We start from the raw sequence: 23084 nt of genomic DNA, 5'->3' as shown, positions 1-23084 counted from the left end.
GCACGGGCTCGCACGGCCGCTCTGCGCGCTCCGAGCTCCGCCGAGAATCACAGCTGCAGCTCGGCTGGGAAAGACCTCTGAGATCAGCGAGCCCAGCCCGTGACCCGACACCCCCTTGTCACGCAGACCATGGCACTGGGGGCCGTGTCCAGTCCTTAAACACCTCCCAGGGCAGCCCATTCCAGTGTCCGGCCACCCTTTCTGTGTAGAAATTCCTGTGAATGTTCAACCTGAACCTCCCCTGGCACAGCTTGAGGCTGTGTCTTCTTGTCCTCTCAAAAATAACCTGGGAGAAGAGGCCAAAGCCCACCTGGTTACAATCTCCTTTCAGGCAGTGATCAGGTTACACCTGAGCCTCCTTTTCTCCAGGCCAAACAACCCCAGCTCCCTCAGCCACTCCTCATCAGACTTGTGGTCCAAACCCTTCATCAGCCTTGTTGCCTTTCTCTGGACATGCTCCAGCATCTCAACATCCATCCTAAATTGAGGGGCCCTGAACCAGACACAGCACCCCAGAAGCGGCCTCACCGGTGCCAAGTCCAGGGGAAGAATCACTTCCCTAGTTGCGTTGGCTACATTATTTAATGAAAACTTCTCCCCACGCCAGGCACACAGGAGGCATTAGTTAGAGAAAGGTATTTATTCAGACCCCGCTGACACAAGCTCATTGGTAGAAGCGTGAGTGGAGCAGCTATTGGGGAATGTCCAAATTCCTGGTGGGAGAATGTCCAAGGGCTGGGTGGCAGGCTGCCCTCAGCACATGGCTCTTGGCCCCTGGTGGGTCTCCAGCAGCCTGCACTGGAGGCAGCTCCCCTTGCCAGGGGAATGCTGCACACGCAGCATGGTGGCAATGTCCAGGGGCAGCTCTGGTCCAGGCTACAACCACATACAGCCACAGGCATGGAGTCCCTCTGTGCTCCCACAGCAGCTCCTGCTGGGCCTGCAGCCCTGGGGGACACAGTAGGTTTCAGTCTCAGGCAGGCTGGAAGCACAGGAATGATGGAGCTGGTGTTACCCACTCCAGTCCAAGGGGTGTCCCCTCCCAGGAACACCCCAGCCAGGAAGATGGCCACCCAGGTGAGTTTTGAACAGGGTGCTGCGAGGGTCTCACCCGGCCCCACCTCACAGATTGGCATCATATGCTGAGTTGGTGAAGGTGCCCAGCGCTCCCAGGTCACTGGAAGGCAAACACAAGGATGTCACCTTGGGGACTGCAGGAGTGTGTGAAGACCAGGAGTTAGCACAGCCCTGTCGTCCCCAGAGATGCTCCCGTAAAAAACCAGCCTCACACAGGCAGATCTGGTTGTCAGCAGGGTGAACATAGGGCTGTGACAGTCACAGTGCAGAGCCACCCTCCTGCAGAGCACAGCTCTCACCTGGTGGGTTTCAGGAGCTTCCTCTTCTCCTCTGATAACAGTGTTGAAATGTCCATGGGCATAAAGCACATAGAAAAGAAATAACCAGATCTGTTTAGTGAAGGTCACAAGAAGCTGCAGCAGCAGCATCTGAAATTGAGCAGAGTTGAGCAGGCATGAGGTGGGGCTGCCTTAACAAGGATTTGCTGCCTCCTTCAGAGTGATGATGTTTATCTAGCTCTGCCCTCCAAACCTAGCTGCTGACATTTTTAGCAGGACCAACTGCCAAGGACCCAAACAACTCAGCAAATAAAACATGTGAATGGAGGCAGTCACACTGTTAAACACTTCTGATCACCCCAGCCTCCCCTGGGACTGTCACCACCTTGCCTGAGAGCCCCTGGCCAAAGCTAGAGTGGGCTGCAGGAAGCATTTCTGTACCTCTGTCACTGAGCCTCTTGGCAAGGAGGGCAATGAGTCCCCCAGAGAGCACAAGACCAGCTACTGCCAGGGCTGAGCCACTGCTGTAAGCCAGGACTTGCTTTAGGAAGGCACCATCCTCTGAAACAAAGCCACAGAGCCATGTGTTAGAAAGTTGTCAGCACTTTGCAGCCCCTGGAGTTCGCCTCCACCACATTCAAGATGTCCTTGGAGGAAAGCTGGAACTTCCACATGCTAGAGGAGCTGGGGTACCTGCACAGACAGGAGGATCCCTGGTCCAGTTCCCTGTGGCCTCACACTGGAGCACCTCTGCTCCCATCCGAACAAACCCCTCCTCACAGGAAAAGATGCACGTGGAGTTGTAGGTGAAGTTCCCATGCACATGAGAGCAGCTCAGCTGGCCTCTGCTGGGGGGGGACAGCACTGGGCAGCTGATGGCTGCAGACAAAGCACAGCAGGAGCATCAGGAGGACAGGACTGATAGCAATGAGATGGGGTTGTGTGGGCTGGCAAGCCAGGGGATAAACTGCCATAGGCCAGGGTGCTGGGGAGAGCACTCTGCTACAACAGATACGTGTGAGATCACAGGATTTACCTTTGCAATGTGTGGGGTCCCCAGTCCAGGTCCCCAGGGCTGTGCACTCACGGCTCTCTGGCCCCTTCAGCACAAACCCCTTCTGGCAGGAGAAGGCACACATGGAGCCAAAGGTGAAGTCCCCATGGAGGTGGGAGCAGGCAGCCTGGCCCATCTTGGGGCTGGTCAGTGCTGAGCATTTGATGGCTGCAAGGGTAAAGAGGCACAGCTCAGAAAGGAGCCTGGGAGACCACACTGCTGGGACCAAGGGGCTGGGGACACATCATAGTGTCACCCCACAGCCAGTGACACCCTGAGCTGTGGCAGCAGCTCTACCTTCACAGTGTGGGGCATCCCCTGTCCAGGTCCCCGTGGCTGTGCACTTGTGACTGTCTGACCCCATCAGCACAAACCCCTTCTGGCAGGAGAAGGCACACGTGGAGCCAAAGGTGAAGTCCCCATGGATGTGGGAGCAGTTCAGTTCTCCCTGGTCTGGAGCTCTGAGCACTGGGCAGGTGACAGCTGCAAGGACAGAGAAACATTTTCAAGCTGAAATGTGGGTACTACAAGGCTAGACTGTTGAAAGAACAGGACCAAGAGGGTCCTCTAGTGAACATCCCTTGCTCAACACAAGGCCTGTGACACCTTGAGCAGCAGCAATACCTTCACAGTGTGATGTGTTCCCAGTCCAGGTCCCCAAGGCTGTGCACTCACGGCTCTGCAGCCCCACCAAGGCAAATCCTGTCTGGCAGGAGAAGGCACACACGGATCCATAGGTGAAGTTGCCATGGAGGTGGGAGCAGTGCATCTCCCCCTGGTCTGGAGCATTGAGCACTGGGCAGGCAATTGCTGCAGAGTGAAGAGGTGCACATCAAGCAGCAGCTTGGGGACTATGAGGCTGAATTCTTGTGATGAGAGAACTAAAAAGAGAATATCCCAGGGTCTGCCCAAGGCCAGTGACAGCTTGAGCAGCAACTCTACCTTCACATCTTGTTGCATCCGCTGTCCAGATCCCCGAGGCTGTGCACTCACGGCTCTCCGGCCCCTTCAGCACAAACCCCTTCTGGCAGGAGAAGGCACACGTGGAGCCAAAGGTGAAGTCCCCATGGAGGTGGGAGCAGTTCAGCTCTCCCTGGTCTGGAGCTCTGAGCACTGGGCAGGTGACAGCTGTAGGGGTGGAGAAGCACTTTGAGCAGGAGTCTGAGGACTACAAGGCTAAACTGTTCATCCTGAGAAGCTTCAGGGGAACCCTAGTGCCACCCCATGGCCAGTGACACCCTCAGTTCTAGCAGCAGCCCTACCTTCACAGCGTGGGGTGCCCCCTGTCCAGGTCCCCAGGGCTGTGCACTCACGGCTCTCCGGCCCCTTCAGCACAAACCCCTTCTGGCAGGAGAAGGCACACGTGGAGCCAAAGGTGAAGTTGCCATGGAGGTGGGAGCAGCGCATCTCTTCTTTTTCTGGAGCACTGAGCAGTGGACAGGCAATTGCTGCAAGGACATAGTTCAAGGAGGAGTCTGGGAACTACAAGGCTAAACTGTTTGGTCTGGGAGACTGGGAAAACTCTAGTGTCATCCCATGGCCAGTGACACCCTGAGCTCCAGGAGCAGCTCTACCTTCACATCTTGCTGCATCCCCTGTCCAGGTCCCCGTGGCTGTGCACTCACGGCTCTCCGGCCCCTTCAGCACAAACCCCTTCTGGCAGGAGAAGGCACACGTGGAGCCAAAGGTGAAGTCCCCATGGAGGTGGGAGCAGTTCAGCTCTCCCTGGTCTGGAGCTCTGAGCACTGGGCAGGTGACAGCTGCAGGGGTGGAGAAGCACTTTGAGCAGGAGTCTGAGGACTGCAAGGCAAACTGTTGGAATGAAAGGACCAGGACACTGGTGACACAGAGGCCTGTGACACCTTGAGCAGCAGCAATACCTTCACAGTGTGATGTGTTCCCAGTCCAGGTCCCCAAGGCTGTGCACTCACGGCTCTGCAGCCCCACCAAGGCAAATCCTGTCTGGCAGGAGAAGGCACACACGGATCCATAGGTGAAGTTGCCATGGAGGTGGGAGCAGTGCATCTCCCCCTGGTCTGGAGCATTGAGCACTGGGCAGGCAATTGCTGCAGAGTGAAGAGGTGCACATCAAGCAGCAGCTTGGGAACTAGGAGACTAAAATTCTGGGACCAAGGGGCTGGGGAGCACCACAGTGTCACTCTAAGCCCAGTGACAGCTGGCACTCCAGCCACAGCTCTACCTTCACATCTTGCTGCATCCCCTGTCCAGGTCCCCGTGGCTGTGCACTCACGGCTCTCCGGCCCCTTCAGCACAAACCCCTTCTGGCAGGAGAAGGCACACGTGGAGCCAAAGGTGAAGTCCCCATGGAGGTGGGAGCAGTTCAGCTCTCCCTGGTCTGGAGCTCTGAGCACTGGACAGGTGACGGCTGCAATGGAGAGCAGAGCTCAGAGACGGGATAAATGAGGTTAAATCTAATAATTCAGGCTGGATCCAAATCAAATCTTACCCCCACTCACCTCTTTGAAACTGTAGTTGGTGCAATGATTTTTCTGCCCTACAAGTGATTTCCTCAGGGGGACACAGTTGCTGCTCTGCCAGAGCCCTGTTTATCCCTTTCACTACCCTGGGCCAAGGCCCCTGGGAGGAAGGACCGCAGCTGCTGCAGTCCTATTCATCTCCCTCCCTTTACTGGAGCAGAGACCAGCCTCTGTCCTTGTCACAGTGACAGGAGGACAGCTTTGGGACTATAAAGCACTGCCATGGCTAAAGAGGTTGTATACCAGCCTCCCCTGCCTGTTCCCAGGGTGTGTTTTGCTGCATTCCAGGGTGATACCCAAAGTTTCCTGGGGTGAGTGGCTCTGCTGCCCGTGGGAGCACCAAAGGTCAGTGCCAGCAGGGTATTACCACCACCTAGCCAGCTGAGACAGACTGCATTCACTGCATCTTCTGCTTTCAAACTGACACGAAGCACTTTCCTGGGTAGACTTTTCCTTTTGTAGATATTTTACAGGCAATTCTGGTTTCCCAGTCCCCAGAGGTGCCTGTTGGTGAACATGCTGTGCAGGTGGGCGCAGCTGACCCAGCCCCTTTGGGGGCCAGCCAGCAATGGGCCCACAATGGCTACAGGCAAGCATGGGGCAGAGTTTGAGGCAGGACAGGCAGCCTTGCCCCTCACAGTCCTTGCTGCACCACCAGCCTTGCTCTGCTTGTTTCTGGAGTAAGCTCAGCTGGCAATGCTTGCAAATATCATTTTGTTACCAGCACAGGCGACCAACTAACTCATCTGATTGTTTGCAATAAAACAAAAAATCAATCATATTACAGCCAGCAGGAAAAAAACAAGCTGGGAAAGCAAGCCTCTAGGAGCCTAAAAAGCCTGGAGCACAAAGGCTCAGCCCAGCTTGTCAGTGGGGATTTTTGCAAAATTGGGAGCCATCTCCTGCCCTTGCCCTGCTGGGGATACTGGTTACAGAACAGTCGCATCATATCTCCATGCCTGTTCCCCTTAGCTGCAGACAGTTTTGCTGGTCTCAGCTACCTAAGGTCCTGGGTTGGACCACAGGCCCAACCAGCACAGGCAGCAGCAGCAGCACTAACTTCAAGGCAGTTTTGGTTTTTTTTAAGAATATATATACAAAGATGCTTCCCAGTCCCATTCCTTCCCAGTCCCAGTTGTGTCCCACGTCTGCTTGACTCACCCCATCCTTGTGCAAGGCTGTAGGTGTACCACACAGCAGCACAAGAAAGGTGGAGCGAGACTCTTGCACCCCCAAAAAAGCCTGGCAGTTCTCTGGGATGCCTGGTGCCTGGCTGCAAACCCTCAAGTCACTGACAGGAAGACTTTCTCTGCCCCTGCAGAATAACATATCACAGCTTTCTCTCCTTTGTGGTTTCCTGCCACACTCTGTCCCACCCAGCTTAAATCTAACCTCATTTCATGAGTCCTTATCCCTGTTCAAGGTGGCCCACCCCTGCCAGGATACACCCTTCCCCTGGCTGTGGGACAGAAACCCCTCTTTTCTCTTTCCCAAGATGCCAAAAGCCTTCCCAAGGCAGATCAGGTGGGCTAGGGGAGAGGGACACTGCCACAGAGTTGACAGAGGAGCCAGGACACCATCCTGACCCCACACTTGGTGCACACAGGGTGCTGATATCTGAGTGGGATTCAGGGCAGAAAACATGGGCACTGGGACAGCCAGGCAGAACAGGGCCTCACAGCTCACAGCTGCTCTGCCCATTGCAGCCTCCTCAGGGAATCCCACCCCATGATGCACCACCAGGAGATGCTTCCACAGTAGGCAAGGGTGCAGCAACAGTTGTCTGAACAGCATTGGGCACATGGGGCTGGTTCCCCCAAAGCATCAATGCTGCACCCCTGAGACCCCCAACCCCTGCCAGGCCCTACCTGTGCAGGTGGGGATGTTTGCTGACCACTCCTGGGAAGGCAGGCACCGCAGCACGCCTGCCCCTCGCCGCTCAAATCCCTCGTGGCACCCAAACTCACAGGTGGAGTTGTAGCTGAAGTCTCCGTAGGGATGGCTGCAGTTCATGGGCACTCCCTTGGGCTCCAGCTTGGCACACTGCACAGCTGGGAGAGACACGGTGCCACAGCCCATCAGGAGCACCGGAACCCTGCTTTGTCACCAGGGCTTGGACCCTCCAGCAGGGAAGGAGGGGTGGGGATGGATGTCTCACCATCTGTGCACTCAGGCCCGCGGAAGCCGGGGTAGCACTCGCAGCGGTAGCTCCCAATGGTCTCCACGCACTCGCCACGCTGGCTGCACAGGAAGGGCTGGCAGGAGGCTGCATGCACAGGGGACAGTCATCAGGAGCTGCTGACCACCCTGCCAAGGTGCCCAGCCCACCCAAGCCAGCTCCGGCACGCAGTGCCCCTGCTCACCCCGGTAGCACAGTGCCTTCTTCTTCCGGTTGCAGGGCTCGTCGTTCCACTTGCCGGCCTGCTGTGGCCGCTGGATGTAGATCTCCACGCAGTCCTGGTTGGAGCGGCGGTTGTTGGGCTCCCCCCGTGCCCAGTTCTCTGCCTCCTTGGACAGCACCTTCCCGGTGCCCACCCAGGTCCAGATGCCGCCCAGCTTGCGTATGCCGATCCAGTAGTAGCGCCCGTGGAAGGGCAGGCTCTTGTTGAGGTACTCGATCTCCTGCTGGTTCTGGATTGCCACCAGGTCGGTAAAGAAGGTCTGGCAGAAATTCCTGGCCTGCTCCCACGTGTAGTCTCCTTGGTCACTGTAGTGGTAGGTCCAGGCACCCACCTGCATCCACAGCACCATGCCTGGGAAAGAGGATGAGGTCTGGGATTGGTGCAGAAAGGATGGCAGCTGGGTCAGGGGTGGGATCCCTTGGGACATGAGGGTGGGCTAAGCCTGACATCGTGGCCAAGAGATGCCAGGGACAGGCTGGGTGAAAGGATTGGATGAAGGGGTGACTGTGGATGAGAATGGGACTCCATGCGTACACAAAGACGTGGCAGAAGGAGATGAGGACAGAGGGGGATGGCACAGGGATGAGGAAGGTGGAGGTGACAGGGTGAAGGCTGACATGGGGCACGGGATGAGGCAGGCAGAGCACAGGAGGCAGAAGAGCCCCAAGCAGTGATGCCAACCCTCCTCCAACATAAGGATTGAAAGCTCAGCCCAGTGGCCCTCTTCCCCTGCCCACAAAAGCTTCCCAAAGAGGAAAGTCCCGCTTCAAGATGGTTCCATAAACACAGTTCCTTCCTTGAGTGCAGATGTGTATACTTCAGTTTTCTTGCTTTACCCTGCTACATGAGAGCCAGATTGGAGCACGGCAGAGCAGGAAATATGCCCTCACCCCCAAAAGCATTTGGACCCCAACCTGCTCATCTGAGACAGAGATGGTCTAGAGTCTTGTAAAACTCAGTGTTGCAAAACAAGGTCTTTCAAAAACAAGCTCATATTATGGTCATACCCAGCAGGCAGGGCAAAGCCAGAAAGTAACTGGAACCCACACCCAGAAGTGAAGGGCACTTTGCTGAAACCCTGCTCTTATTTACAGCATTTCACACCACAACTTTATGCAATCAAAGGGTTTTAGCCACAGAAAGAAGCTTCCTCCATTCTCCCTGGAGCAGCTATCTCCACAACTGCAGAAAGTGATGTGGGGATATCATATCTCCATCTGTGCAGAAAGGGAGATGAGGATCAAAGTTTGCTCCAAACAACCAGCCTAGCTTACACTGTATCTCAGGAGAGCATTTTATCACGCTGCAGTTGTGCAAAGATCCAGGCATTGCAGATGAGATGCAAATACTCGTCTTCTAAAGTCTAATTAGGGCTGTACTTTGGTCCATTGTTATACAATTTTGTAAGTAATTTCCCATAATTTGTCTGGTTTTTCTTGTGAAAGAGCAAACTATCCTCTTTGTTCAACAGAACTGAAGCTGGGGAAAATGCGGTTCCCTCTTTACCTTTTGGGAATTTGGGCCTGCAGGACAGGAACTCAAGGCACCTTCTGGAAGCCTGCCCCATCCTCAGCTCCCACCAACCTCCTCCTGGCCCCTGCTGCTCCCCAGCACGGCTCAAGGCAGCTACCCTCACACAGCCCATCCCCAAACTGAGAAGGACCAAAGTTTGACATCTGCTCCATGTCTGTCCTCCATATGCTCTCCTACCTCTTTCCTCCAGCTCCACCAGTTACACCCTTTCTATGGCACAGCTCATCTCCCTGGTGTTATGCTACTTGTCTCTGCCCCACCTGGTGCTGAGCCCCCAAATGAGTGCTGTTTTCCTGTGGTTTGACCCCTTGCTCCCGTGGCAGCCCTGATACCTCTTCCTAGGGTGGTGCTCAGCAGTTGAGGTGCCTTTGCCTTTTGGTTTTCTCTCAGAGCCAAATCTCAGCCTCCTCCTGACACTGCACTTACCTCATTTCTGTTCCTTAGCTCAGTCACTAAGGTTCTTAGGAAAATAATTCAGCTCACAGAGGTTTTCCAGGAACAGAGCAGGCACCAATAGGCTTTTCTCTGTGCAATGCCAGTATGTGAAGGAAATACCCAACAGGCAGCAAAACCAAGTTAGTTTCTGTTCAAAACCAAGTTAGACTCCTGATGTCAATTAGCAGCTCTAATTCTGTGTGGTGCTGCCCCAGCTGTGCTATGAACCCTCACACCCATGGTCCTGTGACTCCATCCATGCCCAACTCCCCAGCACGGGCATGGGTGTGGGCGGTGGGTAGAGCTGCCCTGCCCTTCCCCGGTTCGCAGTACAGTTCACAGTACCAGCTGCCATGCTGCATTTGGGGAACCAAACATCCTGCAGGGACCTCAGCCGTGGCCTGGCCCTTCCTAGGGGAGCACAGTCTGCCTGGAGGGAGCTGGCACAGGCAGGGGCAGCCCCCTCCCGGCCCAAAGGGATCCAGCCCTGAGGATGGGCCGCTGAGCCCCCAAAATAACAATGCTGCATTTCTCCAGTTTCTCAGACCTGCAGACTCCTTGGCAGCAGGGTCACACTGGGCTTACTGAGTGGGTGGTGGGTGGCTTACCCCATGTGATGGCAGCGATGCCCAGAGAGGTGCCAGGAGAGCCCAGAGTCCGTGTCCTCCTGGCAGATTGCAGTCCCACTGCAGTGCCCTGACAGAGAGGAGACATGAGCATGCACATCCCAAGGGGTTCACACGTGCACCCACACCGCTGCCAGGCAGTCCTGGCTCACACAAGGGCAGGCGCTCGTGGCACTGGCACGCACGCACACACGGTGTCCTGTGCCCTGGAGCCCCTTCCTGCCCAGCCAGGGCTGGCACCTACCTCTGCAGTGCCCTGTGTGCCTGGCAGTGTCCCGTGAGCCTGGGGTGGCTTGGGCACGGTGTCCCCGGGCCAGCGTGCATGTGTCCCACAGCCCCCAGCTGTGGTTCCTGTCAGTGCCTGCCCACAGCCCTGCCCTCCCCTGATCCCCTTGTCCAGGCAGACCCTCAGCCATGCCTGAGGAAAGGAGCAGTTCTTACCATGTTGGTGCCGCGGCTGCACCGTGCCCAGCCCGCAGCGGCTGTCCCTCGGTGGGCAGTGCTGCTCACGCTTCCCCCGAGCCTGCAGCTCCCTGCCCCCGGCCTCTTCCCCTCCCATCCCAGCCCCGCTGCCAGCCCACATCCTGCCCCACACCCCCGCCCTCCCCTTCCTTCTCTAGCCCCAAGAAACCCTTCTCTGAGCCCGGGGCTGGAGGCAAACAGTGGGGTCAGCACTGGCCACAGTCCTCATGGACCTAGCTTGGCAGCAGCCCCATGGCATGGGAGCTGGCTGCATCCCCGCTGCCATGGGGACATGACAGCCACAGGAATGACCCACAACAAGCCAGGATTGCTCAAGCACCCCAGAAGGAGGAGAAGGGCCCCCTGAAAAGTGTTCAGCCCCAGGCCATGATGCCCAGAGCACTGAGACCTCTCTGACCCACCGTGTCCATGTGCCCACGCTGGTGGAAGAGAGAGGAGGCTGAGGTGTGATGAGATCCCTCGTGGGCTGAGTAGGACAGTGGCTCACCACCTCTCAGCTCCATGCCAGACACTCTCCTCACATGCAGGTGTTTTGCTCTGGCTGTGAATCTTCATATACCATTTATAAACACTTACACAATGTATTTTCTGTCTTTGCCTTTAAGTCTTTATGAGAAAGGTCCAGGAATATGCCAGAGGAACTTCCCCCTGACTTATTAACATCCTTTAGGAACTTCCACCAGCGTTTCAGGAACATGTCTAATTGTGTCCACCGCCCCTTGGATCATTATAATAATTATAAACAGTTTCTTACCCTGTCCTGCTCGTAAGTAGAATTGCCTTGGCTGGGTTTTCTGCAGAAATTACTCTGCTCACTTCCAGCTAAAGCCAAACAAGAGCCATGCAGGTCACATGCATTTTCCAGTTCCAAAGAAATTGATGCTGCTCCACCAGGACATTCTAGACAAAAGGAGGAACCCATTCCACAAGAGCCATAACCCACTACAATTATTTTATCATTGGCCAATATAAATGAACCTTGTTTCCTGTCTCTGGATCTCTTCCTTGAAAAATGTTTTAATGCAGTTGTTTCTTTCTATGGAATTGCTGAGTCTGTATACCCAGTAATTCAGGAACACTTGATTTCTAGCAGCTCCTCTGCCAAGAGTGGTCAGTTATGGGAAGGGAAGGAGCGGCCAAGCAGGCAGAGAGGCTGAGGGGCAGCTCCTGGGGAGGAGACCAGCACCAAGTGCTGAGGGTCACCTGGCAGGGTGGGAGCTGCCCCTCCTACTGGTGAGAGACTGCTGGGACTCAGAGGGATGTTCATGGGTACACAGCCTCAAGGCTGTGCCCCTGCCAGTTTCACTTCTGCTGGAACCCAACATGGCAGGGCAGAGCGGTAGAAAAAAATACTCCCACCTTTATTTTTGTAACTACAAATAGTTGTTGGTATTGCTTTAAAAATGGAATCAAGGTGTCTGAGATGCAGAGGCTGTTGCTGCTGCGAAGACAGAAAATGACCAAGTTCAATCTCTGTGTGAAGGCAGGTGCCCCATGCCTGGGTTCAGAGAGGCAGTCCTACATGGCAGAATGGATACTTGGCAGGATGGAGGCTTGCTTGGCAGGTACTGGAAAAAAGTATACATGGTAGAGGGGAGAGAAGACCCGAATCAGCTCTGCTGGGAGCTGGTTAATCACCAGGAGCCCTTTCACATCTCAGGTTATTTCCATGGTTGGCTTCGCTGGAAGGGATTCAGGATGCTGCAGAGCACATGCTCCTGCTGGATTCCTGCTGCTCTGCTCACCAAGGAAGGGGCTGAACAGTGTGGGGGTTTCCCAGGTGTCAGGATGGTGCATCCTGTCCCCCCAGCCATCCCTCTGAGGACACGAGGCAAGCTGCCAGCTAGGGCTTTGCTCAGCAGGGGCTCAAGGGAGCAGGTACAAAGACCCTTTCCTGTGTCACCCCTGCCCTGCCCTCCAGACCCAGGCACTTGCATGGAGAAGCGCCTCCTTTGCTGTGCCCCGGTGCTGAGCAGCCCTCGGGGCGATGCTCTCAGCGCCCCGGAGCCGTGCCGCGGGCTCTGCCCCTGGGGAAGGGCACGGCCGCGCGTTGTTTGGGGCAGAGGCTCCCGCCCCAGGCTGGCACAGCGTGTTCCCCTCCTTGTGCAATGTGCCCGCAAACCGCACAGGAACCGAGTCACCCGACACGGCCCGGCGGCTCGGCTGCTGCCCGCGATACAGCGGGCACCTTCCTGGGAGCCCCAGGGCTCACCAGCCCCTGCAGGCACCCGATCCCGCCCGGCAGGGCTCTGGGGTGCTGCCGGCCAGGACACACACGCCTGGGTGCAGCCCCGCCGCTGCCATCCCTCCGTTCTTCCCTGGGGACACGGGCGGCTCTCCCTGAGGCTTTAGAGGCATCTCCTGATGGCGGGCAGGACATCCCTTCCACCACAGGTCCCCAGAACGCCGGGGACCTTTAACCCAAAGGCCGGCCCTGAGCTGCAGAGTGCCTTTGGGCAAGTCTGCCAGCGCACAGCTCCAGCAGCCGGAGCCTCCTCCTGCCCCCTTTTATCAGCTGCTGCCCCGCCTCAAGCAGCACCTGATAAAATCTTTCTCACAATTTGAAAGCGTTTGGACACCGGGAGACGCATTAAGGGTGCTACCCTGGCTTGGAGGTACTGAGATGATCGCAAGGATTAGCCAGGAGCAGAAGTCCAGGGGCAAGTACCCCGTAGCCCTCACCCACAGGGACCTTGAGGCGCTGGGACAGCCCTGGCTGTGGGATATAGGGGTAGTTTTGGGCAAATCGCTCCTGCCCACCCTATCCAGACCCTCTCAGAGATGTTTGTTTGACCTCAGCTGTAGGACAGTTCTCTGCCTCCTCTCTTTCATTGTGAAGCTGGTGCTGGAGAGCCTTTTCACTGGGCATCACTGTCACACGGGTACCCCTGCCTGTGCTGCCTGCCGGCTCCCTGGCACCTGGCACCAGCCACATGTGCACGGCACAGATAAGGGTTTGCCAAACAGGATGCCTGGGGCATAGATAACACCGACATTATCTCACTGCTTGAGTGACAGGGAGTAAACAAGTGACTCTGCCCACCCAGGGAATCCCAGGCGGCACCTCTGCCCTGCCAGTGAGCTGGGGAACAGGGTGGGCACAGACTGCTGGGGTGCAGCTGCAGGGATATGCCACATCCAGGGGCAGCCCTGTGTGACAGCCAGACCACTCAGCCTACAGCTCCGAGGAACTGTGATTGCCCGGCTTCTGCCCTGCCTGGCTCTGCATGGCACTGTGCATCCCTGGAATGCTGAGACAAGCCACTGCTCACCTGGCCCTGCCCCAATAGAACCCATCCTCCTGGCAGGACAGTGGGACCAGCCACACTGGCTGGTGTGGGGGCAGCCCAGGCACAGGAGGCACTGGCAGCCAATGAACCAGGCCACCCTCACCTTGGAAACCACCAGTGCTTTTGTAGCATGTCTGGTTTAATGCAGAGATTTCAACCTTCTCCCATCTCACATAGCAAACCCGGAGCCAGATTCCTCTGCCTGTCACCTCTGTCACCTGCTGTGTACTATTGCATCACCTGCTGTGCGCTACTGCCGGCTCCTCTCCCTGGGCAGCAGATGAACTCAGCACCAAGCAAGAGCTGTATTGCTAGCTAGGGCTAGCCCCTGCACAGCAAAAGACATCCTCTCCTTGGGCCAGGAACTCCTGTGGCATCTTCTCCAGCTGTGCCCAGCTGTGTTTCACCTGAGACAGAAGCAACCTGAGGACATCCTTCCCCTTCTGGCAGGCCAAGGCTGAGCTTTCTTCTTCTAAAAGTTCCTCTTTCTTTCTCAACTCCCCGCTTCAGCACACAGCCTGTCTGGCTCGGCTGCTGCCAGTGATGCAATAGACACTCTCCTAGGTGATGATTTCTCCCCTGGGATCTTGGTTACCTTTCTGCTCAAAGGAGTTATTGTGTTGTCTATTTGGATTAGTGATCTATTATCTGCAGATAGGGCAGGCACTGGCACAACATGTTTTAAAGTCTTTTTTTATGTAGAGCTGCAAAGTGCCCTGTCTGCACTGCCCCAGCTGCTGCAAACTGCTGGGCTCTGCCGAGTGCAGCATCCCTTGGTGTGTGACCCCAGGGACAGGGTAGCCCTGTCTGAGTCGCTGCCTCTGTGGCCATCCAGCGCTCCATGCACAGGGTGGGTGGCCCTTGCTGGAGCTGGCTCTTCCTAAGAGTCCTGACTTCTGGGGCAAACCCCTGCAGGAAAGAAACAAAAGCTAAAACAATGAGGAGAGGACAGTTCCTAGCCACTTGTCACCTTTGAAATTAATTCTTACTCCTGTGACCTCTTGCTGCACTGCTTTAAGAGCAAGATGGTCACAGACAACAATTTAACAGTGCTTCATCCATGGGCAGAGGGGTACAAGATCCTTCACATCTAAGAGCAAAAGCAAAACGTCTTTTCTCCACTTTTCTGACAGGAAATGGCAAGGCAACATCGGCAGTGCTTTCCTAGCTTCTTTTTATTTTTATTTACCCTTAAGGAAAAGGACTATTTTGCAGAGAGGCATCTTGGGAGAACTCACTGGCCCGACAGGAGGCGAGGCAGGACGTTGTATCCCCACCCACCCCTGCTGCCCTGCGACTCAGGCGGCCCAGCCCCGTACCGGCACCGTACCTGGCTTCTGAGGGCAGGGCGCAGCTCCCCGGCCTGCCCGGCTCCGGCCCTCCTCTGCTGCCTCCGCGGCTGTCACACCATCGTCACACGAAGGCTTCCCGCTGCTCTGCAAGGCCTGGAATCCCGCTTTTGCCTCCCAGGCCCGGAGGCCCTTGGGCCGAGGCGCGGGGCCGGGAGCAGTGTCCTCCCCGAGGGACAGCGGCGCGGGCAGCGTGCGGGGCTGTGAGGGCCGCGGCCCCGCTCCCGTGTGCCGCGGCGGTGCCGGGACCGAACCGTGGGGGTGCCGGGGGCCGCTGTGCCGCGTCCGTTGGCCCGCGGGCCGTTGCTCTCCACGATGAGCCGGAGAAGGCCTGCGCCAGGGAAGTCCATGATGACCACCCCCCAGCGCACGGGCTGCCCGGCCCGGCGCCGCAGGTGCTGGCAGCAGCGGGGGTTCACAAAGCGGGCCACCTCCTCTGGGCAGGTGAAGAGCCCGTTGCCGGAGCAGAAGGTGAGGTACATGGTGCTGGGGTCTCCGTCGGCCGCCTTCTCCAGGTGCCGCCGCACTCGGGCCCACTTGTGCTCCAGCGAGAGCACGTTCCAGGCGTCGCTGATGCTCAGCTGCTCGTAGGGGATGCCCAGCACCTCCCGCGCCAGCGCCTCCAGCACCACTATCTTCCCGCGCACCTGGCCCAGCGTGGGCACCTCCTCCCGGCACCACACGCAGCCCTGTCCCTCTTCCAGCAGGCAGCGGTGCAGCTGGGCAGCGAAGCCGGGCCGGGAGAAGATGGGCAGCTCCTCCTTGATGCGCATAAGCACGGCCTCGCCGGGGTGGGCGCGGAGGAAGCGCAGGGTGCGGCGCAGGACGCCGCGCAGGCTGGCCCGCTGGAAGGTGCAGAGGTGGTAGATGCGGAGCTCCCCCCGCGACAGCTTGCAGCGCACATCCAGGAAGCGGATGCCGGCCGCCAGCTGGGCCTCCAGGCCCCAGCTCTGGCACCGCAGGCGCCGGCCACCGAACAGGCTGAGGGAGTCGTGGGTGCCAGGGATGGAGAGGTGGGAGAGGGGCAGGGCGTCGGGGAGCCCCGCCATCCAGTCAGGGCAGCAGGCTGCCGGCTGGGGCACACAGTCGAAGGCAGCGCTGTGCCGGGACCATGTCTCCATGCCGCCAGGAGAGCGGGCACCTCGGCACCTGGCTGGCCCACCAGAGCCCTGCCGTGGAGGAGAAGCAGACCATGAGCGGTGGGAGCATGCATCCCGATCCCACTCTCCCAGTGGCATCTCCACATACTATAAAACCCTAGAACACACCATACCCTATGACCACATGCACCCCATATACTTTGCTGCCTGTACTTCTGTCACACTATACTGTTCTCTTGCCATTCTCAAGCACCCGTCCCAGTACCCCCGAGCCCTGCAACGCCCCAGCCTCCCCCTCATTCACGCACCTGGGTTTGCCTGTGGCTGTGGAGCAGAGCCCAATGAGCAGGGCACGGCCGTGGGTGCCGGCGGCACACTGGCAGGTGGAGCGGGATGCCAGCCATTAACCCGGTGACTGTCATGACGCGCGTCCTGCCTCGCAAATGGCACGTGCACCTGGGATTCATCCTCAGCCCTCGGCCAAGGAGCGCACTTGACAGACACACCAGGCTGGAAAACCACCTGGCTGATCCCGACAGCAGCCATTCAGGCCTCTGCACCTCCCTCCCCAGGAATCAGGACAAACGGGATCGTGGTGCCGCGGGGCCCCTTGATGCTGCCCACGGGAATGGCTGCTCAGAGCTGCGGGGTGCCTGCATGCCTGCTCCAGAGCTGTGTCCCGGTGGGACCCGGACCGCCCCGGTGAGGATTGGCGTCGTCCCTGTCAGAGAGACAAAGCACAGAAAGTGTCCCGAGCGGGGGTCTGCGCTTGCCAGTACATCCTAAGACCTCCTCAGCGAGAGTTTCTAAGGAAATGGGCTTCATCTCCTTGCTCTTCAGGCACCAGGGACTGCTTCACAGTGGAGTCACTGCAAGGCTGCCCGGCGGGGAGTGACCCACCTCCTGCCCAGGGGACAGAGCTCCAGAGCACCCCGGCCGGCACCACGTGCTGAGCACAGCGGGGTTTGGAGAGGAGCCGCCGCACAGATTACAGACCCCTCCGAGCATCCCTCCAGCTCGCATCCCCTCCGCCTGAGCGGGGTGGGCACAGGGATCCTCGGGGAGCGTTCTGTTCTGTCTCTACAGGAACAGCCCGCGGGGACCGGCCAAGGGGCACCTTCCCTCAGCAGCGCCCGGGCTGAGCGGGGGTCCCTGGGCCGCCCCGACAGCCCCGCCCGGGCCCCGGCAACGGCCCGGTGTGGCGCCCGCCCGCTGCCCGGGCACGGAGCGCCCGCCCGCGGAGCCGAAGCGCGGCCGCGCAGCCGCTCCCGGCCCGGCCCCGCCCGCTGCTCTCGGTATGGCGGCGGCGGGCGGCGGCAGCAGCTGCTTCGTGCTGGGCGCCTCCGGGGAGACGGGCCGGGTGCTGCTGCGGGAGCTGCTGGCCCGGCGGGCCTTCGCCCGGGTCACGCTGATCGGGCGGCGCCGGCTGAGCCTGGGCGAGGCGGAGGCGGCCGTGGTGCGCGGGCCGGGGGACAGGGCTGGCCGTGGCGGCGGGGAGCGGGCCGGCGGCGCTGACCCTCGGCCTTCCCGCAGGAGCAGGCGGTGGTGGACTTCGAGCGGCTGGGCGAGCACACCGCCGCCTTCCAGGGACACGACGTGGGCTTCTGCTGCCTGGGCACTACCAGGGCCAAGGCTGGCGCAGTGAGTGGGGACCCCCTGAGCCCCGGGCGAGCAGGGGTCCCGCCTGTCCCCTCCCCTGCCCGCTCCCTGCCCCGCTGACCCTCCCCTCTCCCCGCAGGATGGCTTTGTCCGTGTGGATCGGGACTACGTGGCGCAGGCAGCCGAGCTGGCGCGGGCAGGGGGCTGCAAGCACTTTATCCTGCAGTCCTCCCGGGGGGCAAACGCACAGAGCCGCTTCCTCTACCTCCGCGTGAAGGTGAGGGGGCTGCTGGGGTGGGCTCCTGATGCTCGTGCAGGAATCACGGGATGCCAGGAGGTTCGGGAAGCAAGCAAGAGCTGAGGTTTAGAGATGCAAATGACTCTGAGGGGCCTCCTGCTGCTGTGGGACAAGGGAGGGGGCTGGCTGGACAGCTGTGCAACTGGCTTCTTATAAAGCAGCACAACACCTGCATGCAGCGTCTGCCTCCCTCCTCAAACTCCAGAAACATCTGCTGGGGTCTCCAGCCCAACAACAGTTCCCCAGTCTTAAGCTGGGATAGCTTCACAGCTATGTGGGAAGCTCAGGACTGTGGCCAGGTGAGACATGAACTATCTCCTGAGGGAAGGCCTGCAGGCTCCCCAGGGAGGACCACACCCGTCGCAAAAGCTTTTTTGTCCATGTGTTGCGTGCTGCTGGACTCAGAGCTGCCTGCCAGCGCCTTGTGCCACCTGGATCCATCTCCAGGCTGGATGCTGAGTCCAGATGCTCTCCGGAGCAGCCTGTTGCAGTTTAGCACAGTTTAGTGATGGTTGCAAGGGCGCACTGCTGAGCCGTGGTCCGTGTCCACCACGGGCCCTCGCCCCGGCTGCCTGGCCTGGAGAGCTGATCCCTGCCTGGCCTGCTCCAGCCTCACATGTGTGTTAGTGCCACCCTGCCCTCGGCTCAGCAGCCCTCTCCTGACTGTTCATGGGGGGTGGCAGGGATGGTGCTTGCAGTCATCCTTGTCTCCTTTCGTCCTGCCTGGCTGCTCTGACAGGGAGAAGTGGAAAACCTGGTCCAGGCTGTTGGTTTTGATCACTGTACCATTCTCCGGCCAGCGTGAGTAGTGTGGAGGAGGGAGGGCACAGGGTGCAGGGTTGCCAGGGCAGCAGGGAAATGCTTCAATGGGAGATGGAGGAAGAGAAAGGATACATGAGGGTAGGGCTGGGGAGGGAAGTGAAGAATGCCAGCAGCAGCAAATGCAGCTCATGGATGAGCAGACTGCTTTCCAGTGCTGCAGGGAGCAATCTCTGCAGTTTCCTATGGCCCATTCCACTGCTAGTGCCATGCACCATGCAAGGACAGGAGCTTTGGGCTGAAAGCATAGGTTGAGGCACATAGGTCAGAGCTTAGCTCCAGATGGAGAGGGAACACTCCCCTGTGTCCTTTCCGGTGTACTGTGCTCTTGATACCTAGGAGAACTGGAATTCTGCCCTCATCAGCACAGTGGGGAAAGGAGTTTAGTATCCGAGGGCTCAGCTCTGTCACATTCCATGACCCTGTCAAGACCCCAAAGCCCATGTCAGTTCAGGGAGCCTCTCTGGGCCCTGGTGCAGCTGGAGAACTCAGTCTCTGGCTCTCACCGTGGATTGTTTCATGCTGACCCACCTCACCTGCTTGCTCTGCAGGGTGCTGCTGTGCAGGCGCCAGGAGTCCCGGCCCATGGAGTGGATAGCCCAGCAGTTCTTGGGCGCTGTGGCTCGGCTGTTCCCCACCGCTTACTCAGTGCCTGTGGAAATGGTGGCCAGGGCTATGGTGGCCTGTGCACTGCAGCCAGGAGAGGGCAAGGTAAAGGTGCTGGAGAACAGGGCCATCCATGAGCTAGGAAAGGCAGTGCCACAGCAGGGCACATAGGGCAGCAGCGATGACGCACAGGAGCTTGGTTCACTCTTCAGATGCTCTCTGGGGTGAGGATGAACGCACACATGGGAGAGGTGTGGGGTGCTTGCATGGCTAGCGTGGAGCCAGAGGTACATCCACTTCTTTGCACTTTGGCTGATTCTCTCAAGGGATCAAAAATGCAGGTGCTGGCTGCTGGGTGGGGATAAACAATGTGCTCTGCTGCCTGGATCCATAATACAAATACGGGTAAAGATGATGTAATCCAGGCCTTGAATAAAACCCTGTGACTGATCTGGTTGTGCCAGCTTTGTGTTGAAATAATGTCTGTCACCCACATGTCAATAACCCAGCCTCAGCCTCATGTGCTCAGATCGTGTCACTTCAGAGAATGCTCACAGGCAGGTGACAGGCACAGGAAGGCAGCTGCCTGTGTGGAGGCTGCACTTGACAGAGCACATGGTGGCACCAGTGCTGTTTGGATAGCAGAGCTCCTGGATGCTCAGCAGCAGCTGCTGAGGCGCCAGGAGTGGTGGCTCTGCCTGCAGCAGGTCTGTGCAGACACTGCTGGGCTCATCTGCTCTGGGTGCAGGGCTCTAGGGACGCTGCTGCTCACACCTGGCCTGCCACTTGGGACCTGTAGTCACAGAAACACCATGCAAGTACTTGCAAACGCCCGTCCCTCTGGGCTTTCCTTGCAGGCACGAAAGAGCCTGAACCCAGCCCCGTTTTCCCAGGAGTGCTCTGCATGTGCAAATGTTGAGGTCAGCCCTGTGCACACCATGTAGGGGGCTTGCTCCTGCCCAGGTGCCAGAAGGGGAGCAGGCACGAGGAGCAGGGCAGTGTCCCAGGCCCCGGCTGCTCTCAGGCCTCGTGCTCGGGGTCGAGGAACTCGGTGGCTCCCCACAGGGGATGCAGAACATACGTGACTCCCAAGTTCCCTGCTGGCCAGAGTCCCAGTGCTCCGGGTAACGCTGCTTTCCAGGATTCTCTGACCTCACCCACGGCTCCTGTGTCAGTGACTTGGATGTGGCAAATGGAGGGAGCCTAGATCTCATCTCCTCCTTCTACACAAGCATTTCCATCGTTGGCTTGGGCCTCAGGAAGTTGGTGCAGGCAGTGAGACAGTGTAGGCCTGCACCTAGGCAACTCCTCAGCCATGTGAGGGGCTCAGTTCAAAGAGGCCACAGAGCCACAGCTACTGATAAAGACTGTCCCAGTGAGAGCAAAACACCTTGAGAGCAGTGCACAAAGGGAAATGAGAGCTAGGCTGGTCAGCATCACGCAAGTATGAGGAGCACAGAGGCTGGTCGCCTGCAACACTGGCTTACACAGGCATGGTGCACTCAACGCTCAAAGAGATTTTTATTAAAAGGGCACATGCTTATATGAGGGAGTGCAAATGAACATCTGAAGTGGCAGGACCTTAAAGAAGGGAAAATTGAGATGAGAGAATAAAAAAAAAGAATTCAAGCTCTGGAAAAACCAGGTGGAAAGCGAGCCACAGAAGATGTGAGAAAGCATCCTAAAGGCATAAACATGAATTATGGCTATGTGAGAAGCAGAAAGTTCTCCAGGGAGGCTCAAGGACAGGATGTGATCAGGCTCTATAGGAAGGAATGAGCCATCAAAGAAAGCCTCGCTGAGTTACTTGCACTGCCCTTTGCTGTTAGGGAGCTCACACTACCATCATTCCTTAGGGGACACACATTTGCATGACTGTCCCAAAGCATGCAGGGGAAAAAAATATTTTTTAACACCATTTTTAGAACACATGGTTAAGTCAGCCAAAAGGAGCGCTCAGATGAATGTCCAAATACTCTCCTGGGTGGCAATTGCAGTGATCCCTTTACCAAAAGGTCAATATTATTAAATATGATGCTAGTTCTTAAAAAGTTCCAGTGGGAACCAGGAAACAGCAAAGCAGCTAGGCTGCCTTCTGTAAAAGGCACATTGCTAGAAAGGATCATAGAGTCTGGAAATAACAGGGCCAAGGATAAATTGGTTGTAATGGAGATTCCATGTGGCTTTTGAGGGGTCAGTTGCAAGGCACAAGCCTGGATCCCTCTTGGAGGAAACCAGCCATTGTGTACACAAGAAAATCTGCTCCTCAGAGTGCACTCAGATCTCCAAAAAGCTCTCCCAGAAGGGCTCTTAAAGAAATTAGGCTGTCATGGGAAGATGAGGAAGGTCTGTGTAGTTTCTTATTGGAAATATTTTCTTAGCACTCCAAAGCTTTGAAGCACACAAAACAAACATTTCTTGCTGGACAAAACTCTGTGGAAAATGCAAGCCATTTCTGTGTAACCCTTGTTTCTGCTCAGTGGTAAAGGTTTCTTTTTCAGTGTTTCAGATAAATCTGTGTTAAAATGCTCAGCTGCAATCCCAGCACACAGTATAGCTTCCTTATCACCCTCCCACATGGAGTTTCCTCACACACTTTGGACCTCAGTTGCCCAATTTGCTCTGTGCACTCCTTAAACCCCCACCCCAGAGCTTTAGAAGAGATTTTAGACCACTGGTCACTGAATTACGGCAGAGAGGATTTGCTCACCTAGGGCTGAAGGAGGTGAAGGAGGCTAAAGTCTGCAGGGAAGAGGCCCAGTCCCTCCAGGGGTTCTCACTGGGGAGAGCTCCACGTTCTGTGAGCAGCAGGAGCCTGCAGAGACGGAGCCGAGTGCTTGGCACACCTGGCGGGGCTCTGGGATTTCCAAGGGTGCACAGCCCTGGCTGCAGCTGGCGGGAGAGCAGAGCAGGGAAGGGTGCTCAGGGGCAGCAGTAGCACAGAGCACCTGGTCCCACAGAGCCACGTTCTCCCGGGGTTCCCATGCTGGCTTTATTACAGAAGATTGGTGATGGAAGGACACTGCCCTGCCAAGGGCTCAGCAGTGGGGGTTGCCCAGGAGTGCCCTGGCCCTGCAGTCCCTGCCAGTCCTGAGCTGTGAGAGCCACCAGCCCCTCTTGCCCGGCCCACGCTGCCACCACCTTCCCTGCCTGAGCAGCCAGCACAGCCTCCTGCAAACAGCACCACGCTTCAAAGGGGCTCTTCAGAACAGCCTCTGAGCTGGCACTCTGTGACATCCCGGTGACATCCCTGATGAGCTCTGTGGCCCCAAGGGCACTGGCACAGCCCAGCAAAGGTGCAGTTTGCAAGGCTATGTTCCTCCAGAGAGCCGGGGCTGCACCCCAGCTGCTGGGAGATGGGGCCACTGATGGGGGTGAGGCACCTTCGAGCTCCTCCTGAGTCCTTTGAGAACAGGGCAGAATGAGAACAACCTGGAAGAGTAAAGGACCTCCATCCCTTGTGGGTGCTGCTCTTCCCTTCCCCACTCTGTGGGACACAAGAGAGGCTGGTGGGCACCTCCATGCCAGCAGAGGGAAGGGCAGCCCACCACACCCTGGCTCTGATCCCTTGCCCGAGTGCATCTTGGGGGCTGTAATCAGCCCAAGCCATTATTATCTGAGCATCTCATCCTCTGAA

General features: G+C 57.6%; 3 protein-coding genes across 8 annotated transcripts; 1 reads left to right on the top strand and 2 right to left on the bottom strand.

Moving 5' to 3' along the window:
• Positions 1-632: 632 nt before the first annotated feature.
• Positions 633-15102, bottom strand: SELP (selectin P). Of its 5 annotated transcripts, none has more exons than XM_059478746.1 (17): positions 15007-15102; positions 11141-11286; positions 9886-9973; positions 7271-7660; positions 7066-7173; positions 6776-6958; positions 4610-4795; positions 4290-4475; positions 3984-4169; positions 3672-3857; positions 3352-3537; positions 2707-2892; positions 2392-2577; positions 2049-2234; positions 1797-1916; positions 1377-1407; positions 633-1177 (listed from the first exon to the last, which is right to left on the bottom strand). In XM_059478746.1, the coding sequence occupies exons 4-17, from the start codon at positions 7656-7658 to the stop codon at positions 1123-1125; spliced, it is 2373 nt and encodes a 790-aa protein (XP_059334729.1). In that variant the 5' UTR covers positions 7659-7660; positions 9886-9973; positions 11141-11286; positions 15007-15102; the 3' UTR covers positions 633-1122. The 5 variants fall into 5 exon arrangements, with proteins under 5 accessions (XP_059334729.1, XP_059334730.1, XP_059334732.1 ...); XM_059478747.1 differs by lacking the exon at positions 4290-4475 and adding an exon at positions 3034-3219; XM_059478749.1 differs by lacking the exon at positions 15007-15102 and adding an exon at positions 3034-3219 and having other exon boundaries at positions 11141-11350.
• LOC132077226 (1-phosphatidylinositol phosphodiesterase-like) lies at positions 15079-17321 on the bottom strand. The gene is made up of 2 exons (XM_059478751.1): positions 16434-17321; positions 15079-16194 (listed from the first exon to the last, which is right to left on the bottom strand). Exons 1-2 carry the CDS (start codon positions 16590-16592, stop codon positions 15079-15081), a joined length of 1275 nt encoding a protein of 424 aa, XP_059334734.1. The 5' UTR covers positions 16593-17321.
• Positions 17322-17390: 69 nt separating this feature from the next.
• HTATIP2 (HIV-1 Tat interactive protein 2) lies at positions 17391-19897 on the top strand. Of its 2 annotated transcripts, XM_059478672.1 has the most exons (5): positions 17391-17581; positions 17659-17766; positions 17864-18001; positions 18762-18823; positions 19393-19897. In XM_059478672.1, exons 1-5 carry the CDS (start codon positions 17423-17425, stop codon positions 19616-19618), a joined length of 693 nt encoding a protein of 230 aa, XP_059334655.1. In that variant the 5' UTR covers positions 17391-17422; the 3' UTR covers positions 19619-19897. The 2 variants fall into 2 exon arrangements, with proteins under 2 accessions (XP_059334655.1, XP_059334656.1); XM_059478673.1 differs by lacking the exon at positions 18762-18823.
• Positions 19898-23084: the final 3187 nt, after the last annotated feature.

Source organism: Ammospiza nelsoni, chromosome 9, assembly GCF_027579445.1.
Source record: "Ammospiza nelsoni isolate bAmmNel1 chromosome 9, bAmmNel1.pri, whole genome shotgun sequence".
Taxonomy (NCBI): domain Eukaryota; kingdom Metazoa; phylum Chordata; class Aves; order Passeriformes; family Passerellidae; genus Ammospiza; species Ammospiza nelsoni.
This window is presented reverse-complemented; position numbering and strand designations above follow the sequence as displayed.

Coding starts and splice junctions, on each gene's coding strand:
- HTATIP2 (XM_059478672.1), top strand. CDS start 17,423: ATGGCGGCGGCGGGCGGCGGCAGCAGCTGCTTCGTGCTGGGCGCCTCC. Junction 18,002..18,761: donor TCCTCTACCTCCGCGTGAAG/GTGAGGGGGCTG, acceptor CTGCTCTGACAG/GGAGAAGTGGAAAACCTGGT. Junction 18,824..19,392: donor TGTACCATTCTCCGGCCAGC/GTGAGTAGTGTG, acceptor CTTGCTCTGCAG/GGTGCTGCTGTGCAGGCGCC.
- SELP (XM_059478749.1), bottom strand. CDS start 11,308: ATGGGTTCCTCCTTTTGTCTAGAATGTCCTGGTGGAGCAGCATCAATT. Junction 9,974..11,140: donor CTACTTACGAGCAGGACAGG/GTAAGAAACTGT, acceptor CCTCTCTGTCAG/GGCACTGCAGTGGGACTGCA. Junction 4,476..4,609: donor GGATGCAGCAAGATGTGAAG/GTAGAGCTGTGG, acceptor TTCACTCTGCAG/CAATTGCCTGCCCAGTGCTC.
- LOC132077226 (XM_059478751.1), bottom strand. CDS start 16,592: ATGAATCCCAGGTGCACGTGCCATTTGCGAGGCAGGACGCGCGTCATG. Junction 16,195..16,433: donor ACAGCCACAGGCAAACCCAG/GTGCGTGAATGA, acceptor CCTCCACGGCAG/GGCTCTGGTGGGCCAGCCAG.